Below are 8965 nucleotides of genomic sequence, written 5' to 3' on the forward strand. Positions count from 1 at the left end.
TGTTTCTGCCGTTGAAGAACTCCTCAGGGGCAAGGTCTACTGGAGTTCCAGACTCAGTACAACTTCAACCACAGGAACCTCACCGGGCAGGCTCCAGCTCAGGGCAATGGCCTTAACAGGGGGAACTTCGAATGCTTTCCGTGTAGCTCTCCCAGCTCATCCCTGCAGGAGGCGGTGGAAGTCAGTTTTGCAGAATAAGACAAAAGGAAGGAGGGGAGCGGCTCTCACCTATTCCCCCTTGATTCCTGTAGTCTGTCGAGTGAATCCTTTAATGCCTGCTCAAGCCTTACTCATGTCTCTTTGGCTTAACCTCGGTGGCTTCCTGCTCAGTGAAAGAGCCAGCTTCATGTGGCCCTGTGTGACCTGCCTCCCAGCTACTCAGATCTCATCCTAGAGGCCTGCCGCCCACTCTCACGGCTTCAACTGCTGACCCTTCAGACATTCTCCACAGCTCCACTTCAGGGCACTCATGGATTTCTATGTTTTGGGGTTCCTCACTGCCTTTACTGGACAGCTCCACAAGACAACTCTGTGAAATACTCCCCTTAGCCTACTTCTCCTTTTTCCTCTGTAGATTTATTTATGTGGATGAATGTTTTGTCTACTTGTATGTATGAATACCATGTGCGTGCCTGGTGCCCATGAAGATCAGATGATGGAAGTAGGATCCTCTGAACTTGAGCTATGGACGGCTATGAGCCACCATGTGGTGCTGGAAACTTAATCAGAGACCTCTGCAAGGGCAACAGGCACCCTTTACCACGAGCCATTCTCCACCCTAACATTTTATTGCTACACTTCTTCCACAACTACTTCTTCTTCTTCTTCTTCTTCTTCTTCTTCTTCTTCTTCTTCTTCTTCTTCTTCTTCTTCTTCTTCTTCTCCTTCTCCTTCTCCTTCTCCTTCTCCTTCTCCTTCTCCTTCTCCTTCTCCTCCTCCTTCTTCCTCTTCCTCCTCCTCCTCCTTCTTCTATTGCTATGTAACCCCTACTGACCTAGAACTCATGACCCCTTATTGCGGCCTCTAAAGGGTGTTCCCATGCCTTGCTACCATAGCATCGCTACTCCCTGGTGGATGTGTCATGTGTCTTTGTCTACTGTCTGTCCTCTGCTGAAGCATGAACTTACATAAGCAGGGTTTTCCTAGGTTTTGACCCTGATTTTTTTGTTGTTGTTGAATTAATTTGATATTTCCTGATTCTGGGACTTTTATTGACATCAGGAGAATGACATAACACAAGGAACAAGATAGGAAGCTTAGAAAAACCCTGAGTGATGTCTGTAATTTGAGAAGTAAGTAAGACAAACACATACTTGTAGTCTTGGGTTTCGCCAAGGTCTAAATGATGCAGAGATCTTGTGAACTTCGAAGTTTTTGTGCTTAGAAGATGGTTACAAGCCACACAGCTCCTGCCTCCTGCACTGAGGCTGGGAGGGGGGAGAGCCGGGGTCAGATAGATGATACTGGTTCTCCACTTTGACTTTAGGAAAGAGAAGTGACAGAGTTAGTATTTTGTCTCCAAATTCAGCACAGAGCCAGGCACAAGGTCCTAACTGGCGTAAACACTGTCACTATTTATGGATCCCAGTCTCCAGGACAGAGTGGGCTCTACCACCTTCCTTACTCAGTTAGCCGGAGCACCCATTACTCTTTGGCTTCACCTTCCCCGAGCTGAGCTCTGCTCTGGTGGGTAGACAGACCAAAGCAGATTCCCCGGTCCCAGCTCAAGGGCCTCTTGGCCCCTGTGTTTTTAAACTGAGAAGGGCTGTACATGACATTCACTTAGCTTCAAGGCTGCTTTGTGGCTGGAAACACAAGCTTTTGGGATGAATTATCTGTGCATGGGGGTGGAGCCCTGCCAGGAAAGCCTGCTACTTGGACATTCACTTAGCCTCAAGGTGTGCTTTGTGGCTGGGAACACAAGCTTTTGGGATGAATTATCTGTCCCTTCCTTGGTCAGATGCATATAAAGGGACTCACTCTCCCCAGACCTTTATTCCTCTGCTTTCTTCTGCCCAATCTTAGTGTCCCTGGTTGCTCTGCTCATTTGTCTGTCACCAGCTTCCTCACCATGATCAGACAAGTCTATAAGACACCTTATGGTGGGAGCCAGGGCTTGTCCTGCTGGTCAGCTGTGGAATTTGGCAGCACCAGGAAGAACTATATAGCTCGCTCTGGGGCAGCCAGTGTAAAGGATTATGGGGTTCGGAGTGGAGGACCTGCTTTGGGGAGCAGAATGTTATTCGGCCTGGGTAGTGGCAGGCCAGTCTCTGTCAGTGTGGCAGCTGGTGGTTCTCAGACTGGTAGCTTTGGTGGCCTTCTGGGAAGCTATGACACTGGCTCTGGGGGTGGCTTTGGTGGTGGTGGAGGAATGGGAGGTGGCATCGGGAGAACTGGTGACTTTGGACTGGCTGGTGTTTTTGGTAGACCTAGAATCTTTGGCCCTGGGATAATTCAGGAAGTGACCATCAACAAGAGCCTCCTGCAGCCCCTCAATGTGGAGACTGACACCCAGACTGTGAAAATGAAGGTCAAAGAGTATGAACTCATCAAGGCCCTCAACGAGAAGCTCGCCTGCTTCCTTGACAAGGTAATGCAATTCTGACTCCCATTCCCAGAGACCTTGAGATTTTTATTTAGACATGGTTTAAATGTGTCTGCATGGACCAGGCTCAAGGGTGAGGGCCTAGGCAGAGCCGTAGGGTCTGGGAAGATATTCAGGACTGATGCTTTTGCTGCTTTAGTCAGGTAGGATGTGCACGGGTGTAGCAAGACCCAAACAATACCCTGTGCTGCTTGTCTGAACCTCTGCTCAAGTCTCCCACCTGGAGCCTTGTGTAGGTCTGGGTCTGCAGAACCGAAGTCTAGGGCATCATTGGCCAAGAAGGCTCTGACCTGGAACCAAAGCACTGGGAATTTAAATCACTCTTTGAGGCTTTTCATGATGTCCTTTACGAATTGCTGTGCCTGCCAAGTGTCTGATGTTCAGGAAGATTTAGAGAGTTCTAAGTTGACCCCTAGTCTCGGGAGGCTGCGGGAAGTTGGTGCACCTCGACTCAACCTAGCATAAAAGGCTGTGACCCACTTTGTGGCTCACTCTAGCCTGGTATAGCTTACTTGGGGCTGTTTCTCCTCTAAGCTGAAGAGAAGTGACATTGTGCTGACGGACATGTCAACTAGGGGATGTTCTTAGTGGCTTGTAGCCTGGAGGGCTGCGGTGGCCCTGGATTCTGTGATAAAAACACTGCTGCAGAGTGGTTTTGCAGAGTGCACTGTATTTTGGGGAGTCAGGATCATGTTTAAGTTCCCAGAAAATCAAGGGGTTCCCTTTACATGTCCTTATCTTGTGTGTGGGGACTCTTCCTCTGTGATTTTTCAAACTGTGTTTTACTCAGTGCCCTGGGTGATGACCTGCCTGGCCACAGTTTGTACAGCTGTAGGAAGAGCCCAGCTTCACATCTGCCTTGGAGCAGGTGGACCTGGAACCTGTACTAACTAATGAAGGTCTCCACGGCTCTGCAGCGCTGCCTAACATTGCTGCCCACTGTCCTGTAGGCACGTTTCGTGGAACGACAGAACAAGACCCTGGAGGCCACATGGAAGCAGCTCCAGCAGCAGGGCCCCAGTTCCCTCCCAAGCACCGACAGCCTTGACTCTCGCTTCGAGAGCTTCATCAGCTCTCTGCAAGGCGACTTGGATGACATCACTTTGGAGAGAGGTCACCTGGATGCAGAGCTGTGGAATCTGCAGGGCACGGTGGCAGACTACACAAAGAAGTGAGTGACAAGTGGAGCAAGAAGATAGCAAAGGCCACCCCTGCCAGAGTCTTGGTACTGCCTGAGTTCTTTCCGACTGCTGTGCAGCAATGTCTTCCTTTCATGTGCATGGGGGGGGGGAGTGTCATGAGGTCGCTGGCACCTTCTTTCTCCAAGCATAGACAGAGTCTAGACAGAGAACTCGTTGCAAGAGAGATAGGCTTATTAGAGAGGAAGCACTTCCTCATGAGCCAGGTTGAGGAAGCTCCTGGTTCTAGGATGTGAAAGATTCTGAGGAAGCTCGAGGGATGGCAATTTGTAGACCTGGAGGTTTGGAATGGAGGCTTTCCTGGAATGCAGAACTTTCAGAGCTAAAACCAGGACAGTTTTTCCGGGCAGACTGGTGTGACTGGGTCCCTTCACTAACTCAGAGGCAGTGAAGAGGAGACCCTCACCCGAAAGTTCAGGCTGGTGGGGACAGAGTGGTGGTGTTGGAGATGGCTCTGCCAGTAAAACACTTGCCATGCCAACATGAGGGCTGGAGCTTGGGTCCCCAGAAGCCACATAAAAGTCAGTGACATGTGTCTATAAAACCAGTGATCTGTGGTGACATGGGAGCTGGAGATAGGTGGACCCCTGAAAACCCATGGGTCAGCTTACCTGGGATACACAGCTGCAAACTAAAAGAGAACCTATGTCATACAAGGTCAAAAGATGGGTCAAGGCTGTCCTCTGACCTCCATGTGTGCTGTGGCTTCCCCCACGTGTTATAATATGTATACCCCCCCAAACAAAACAAAACCATCCCAAACAAAATAAACCCAGCAAGTCCACTTTTATGTTTACAGATATGAGGATGAAATCAATAAAAGAAAAGCTGCTGAGAACGACTCTGAGGCTCTGAAGAAGGTAGGGACGACCGAGCACTTCCTGGGTTATGTCACACAGGGTCCCAGCTGGAAGGCAAGGTCCACTGCTCTCCTGTCAGGCTCAGCAGCCAGGAGCCTCTTCTGAAGGCCTTTAGGAATCAGTCCACTGGTCCTGAACTCTTGACTGTCCTCATCCCATTCCTGTGAGACAGGAGGACCCTTTATGTGGAGCCCGTATTTGAATGAGAACCGTCTGTGTTGGCACAGCCAGGTCTCCCCACCCTCTCCAAGCTCAATTGTTGCAATCTCAGTTTGGGGGTAATAAGGCCTTTGTGCTCCTGTGTTTTTCAGAATGTGGAATCTGCCCACATGACTGAGATGAAGCTTCAGGCCAATGTGGATACTCTGATAAAAGAAATCAACTTTCTGAGGAATCTCTTTGAGGTGAGGATGCAGGAGAGAGGGAGGGGTGATGCTTTCAGATGTGAACCTGGTACTTTTGGTGCTTGGCCCGGGAGACTGTGGATGAGCCTAGAGGTGAAGCCCCTTGTAGCAACTCAGCAGGGTTGACTGCAGACATGTGGCTCTCTGAACGTCTGGGGCAGGCTGGGCCACACACACATTCTCAGCTCAGGGTCAGGGAATGGGATTGTTGTTAGGAGGCAGTTGTCGTGGCCCCGAGGCCCTGAAAGTGAATGAGCCCCTTCTGTGTTGGCAGGACTTATCCCAGTTCCAGAGCCGTGCCAATGACACATCTATGGTCCTCTCCATGGACAACAACCACAGCCTGGACTTGCATAGCATCATTTCTGGGATCCGTATCCAGTTTGAAGAGATTGCCCAGAGGGACAAGGTAGAGGCTGAGCTGCTGTACCAGACCAAGGTGGGTATCAGTTACCTCTCATGGGCTTCACTAGGAGTCAAGGAAGCTCTGGCCTGTGAGACAGCTGTGGAGGGGTCCCTAGATAAATCTGTATTTGTCTGTTTTCTGGAGTTTGATGGTTGCTTGTTGTACAAAGTTTAACACTGTCTCCTCCCAGGCTCTATGAAACCATTTCAAGAATTGTCTAATACAATAGCCAAGGTGTCTTCTTCTTTGCCGCCTTCGAGATGCCTCTGCTTGGTTCATTAAAATTTTATTGAATATTATTTTAATAAAAGCTTACTGGCACCTCTAAGTTTGGTGGGTGGCATGGGTATAGAAACTGGTTAGGCACAGCTGTGTTTAGCGTTCTTTCTTCCCTTCTGCTGCCTAGTTGGGGGAGCTCCAGAGCACAGCTGGCAGGCATCAAGAGGAATTGAGGAGCATCAACGACCAGATGGAAGACTTCAGTAGGATCATCCAGAGGCTTCAGGCAGAGGTGGAGAACGCCAAAAAGCAGGTGGGATGGTTCGAATGCTATTGCCTGGAAAGTCCCTCCAAGAAGGGACTTTTGAAGATAGATGGCTCTCTGGGAAGCTCAAAGACTAAGTTCATCTAAAAGGTTGGCTAACAGTGAGAAAATGTCTCCATGGATAGAGAAGATAAAGATAACTAGGGAAAGGTACTCTTCCCCAACTTTAAGATGGGCTAGTCCATTCTAAGTTGCAGAGAGCCTGGAACTACCGTATTGGGCTCATTCTACCCCTCCCCTCACTGACCCCAGAACAAAAAGCTGGTGACATCCATCACGGAAACTGAGCAGCATGGGGAGACAGCCCTCAGGGATGCCAACACCAAGCTTCAAGACTCACAGGTTGCCCTGAAGAAGGGCAAAGATGACCTTGTCAGGCTGCGGAGAGACTACCAGAAACTGTTGGATGTCACGATAACCTTGGATATAGAGATCGCTGCCTACCGCCAGCTGCTGAAGGGTGCTGAGTACAGGTGAGCTTCTAATCTTCCTGATCTGTGTCACAGCCTGAGGACCACACAAGTGAGTAGCAGAGGAGGCCTGCCACAAAGAATTCATCCCTTGGCCCATGTCTCTCCAGTCCACTCCCTCCATGGTAGCCCAGGGGTATATGCAGCCAGAGTGCACAGCTTTTTTGCTGTGGCACACAGCCGTGTGGATGAAGCTGCCCGAGCCATTGAGTTCAGTTATAGTAACTAGTTATCACCTTGACCATGGCCTTGCTGCAGACTACTTTGTGATGGACCCATCTTTTTGCTTTCTCAAACAGAATGTCCGGAGGGTACCAGAGTGCTGTCAGCATCTGTGAGTAGCCCAAGTCATCACAAGAAAGCCTGGTTCTCAAACATCTGTACTAATACATGAAGTTGAAACTAACTTAGAACAGTTCCTGTCTTGTTAGGGTTACTACTGCTATGATGAGACACCATGACTAAAGAGAGTTGAGGAGGGAAGGGTTGATCTGGCTTACTCTCCCACATCCACAGTCCATCACTGAAGGAAACCAGGGCAGGAACTCAAGCATGGCAGGAACCTGAGGCAGCAGCTGATGCAGAGGCCATGGAGGGGAGCTATTTACTGGCTTGCTCCCCAATGCTTGCTCAGCCTGCTTTCTTATAGAACCAAGGACCACCAGGTCAGGGATGGCCACACCCACCATGGGCCGGGCCCTTCCTCGCGAGTCACAGACTTGCCTGCAGCCTGATCTTGTGCAGGCTTTTTCTCAGTTGAGGCTCCTTCCTCTCGGATGACTCTAGCTCGTGTCAAGTTGACTTTTATAAAACTGTCCTGCCTAGTTGCTATGGAAGTTACAGGGACATTCTGGGGATGGAAGGGCAATGGACTAGTTCTTCTCTGTTCTGGGCTCAGATCCTCCTATATATAGTTATAATTTTTTTTTAGTATTTATGTATTTTATGTGTGTCTGTCTGTGAGTGCACATGCCTGGTTGAGAGTCAGAGAACAGCTATGGGAGTCATGTCTTCTGCATCACGAGGCGTCTCAGGCTGTCAGGCTTGCCAGGAAGACCCCTTTCTTCTTAAGCCATCTTATAACCCTCAGGCCACTTTCAAATGGCCAGTGGGGAAAATTTCTGATGCTGGGTGACCTTCACAGGTGTCATTAAGGATTGACTATATTGGGCTGGGGATGTGGCTCAGAGATAGAACCCAGTATGGACGAGGCCCTGGGTTAATCCCTGAGCAGCACAAAAGAAGAGAGCTGGTGGCAGGGTGTGATGATACATGCCTTCAAGCCCAGCACTTGAGAGGCAGAGAGTTCAAGGCCAGTCAGGGCTACATAGTGAGATCCTGACTCAAAAAACAGACAGACAGACAGACAGACAGACAGACAGACAGTAGAGTTGATGGCATATACAAGGAATCATTTTGTTATTTGAATTGACTTGCTGTGTGGTGTCTCCCAGTTAATGTTCATGACCACTGCCAATCTCCCTGGGTCTGGTGGCTCATGTATAATTCAGTGGAGTGGATGCCAGGGTGCTGACTGCTGTCCTGTTTTCCGCACAGCTGCAGTCAACTGCAGCAGCAGCAGTTGTGCCTTGGCCTTGTCAAGTGGTGCTTACAGAAGTGTCTTTGGTGTTGGACAAGGCACAGGAAGTGATGTTCGCCCGGCAAGCAGTAATGGCAGTAGATTTGGCAGCGTGTTTGGTGGCAGCAGCTTTGGCCACGCCTCCAGGGGTAGTCGTGGAGTCTGTGGTCGAGGAGTCGGCTCAGGCAGCAATGGAGCTGGCAGTGTCGATCTCTCTCAGCCCTCCAGGCTCTACTCCAAATAAAGAGCTTGCCAGCAGTGCGGCCACCCCAGAGCACCTCTCTTCATCTGCTGCCCCCACAAATCAGCATCCCCCAGCAGTCTACCCTCTTTCCAAGAGGGCAGTTTCTTAGGCCTGGTGGAAGCCCATGTGAAGATTACAAATGTCCCTCTCCCTGGTGCCATTCTGTGCCTGTGATGTTCTGCTGTGACCACATCCGCCGTCTTCTGATCCCCTGACAGTATCTCGCCTTGGTGAAAGTGATGGATATTATACACAGTCCCCGGCCCAGCTGTTCTGTTGTCAATAAAGAACATTGTGACTTAGACCAGCTCTGTGAGCATTCTATGCACCCTGTTCCCCAGGGACCTATCTGGTCCTCTCTCTGGACTTTCTGCTCTTGTCTCTCCCTTTGGACTCTGTGGAGCAGCCACAGAACTCTAGCTCTGAACCAAGGCATTGACTCACCATGCACTGAGTGTAACCAAATGGATAGGCTGGCTAATTTATCATTGGAGCATGTGGGGAGGGCTTGTGGGACTCTCTCGCTTCTAGGAGGGAGGCTGGAGCACCTAGACATCCACTTTCTTCTGGTGCTTTCAACTGTGGGAACTAACAAGGCCTTGGAAACAGAGTGTTTCTTCGTAGGGTGCTGATCCTCACTGAATCTGACATCCT

The 8965-nt window shown here is 49.9% G+C and overlaps 1 protein-coding gene across 1 annotated transcript; it reads left to right on the forward strand.

The window, feature by feature from the left end:
- Window positions 1–2071: 2071 nt before the first annotated feature.
- LOC101997357 (keratin, type II cytoskeletal 3) lies at window positions 2072–8311 on the forward strand. Its single transcript, XM_005354020.3, has 10 exons — window positions 2072–2590; window positions 3556–3776; window positions 4604–4664; window positions 4976–5068; window positions 5287–5289; window positions 5343–5507; window positions 5881–6006; window positions 6271–6491; window positions 6788–6822; window positions 8046–8311. Exons 1-10 carry the CDS (start codon window positions 2072–2074, stop codon window positions 8309–8311), a joined length of 1710 nt encoding a protein of 569 aa, XP_005354077.3.
- The last annotated feature ends 654 nt before the right edge of the window (window positions 8312–8965 follow it).

This window comes from Microtus ochrogaster, chromosome 15, assembly GCF_000317375.1.
Source record: "Microtus ochrogaster isolate Prairie Vole_2 chromosome 15, MicOch1.0, whole genome shotgun sequence".
Lineage (NCBI taxonomy): Eukaryota > Metazoa > Chordata > Mammalia > Rodentia > Cricetidae > Microtus > Microtus ochrogaster.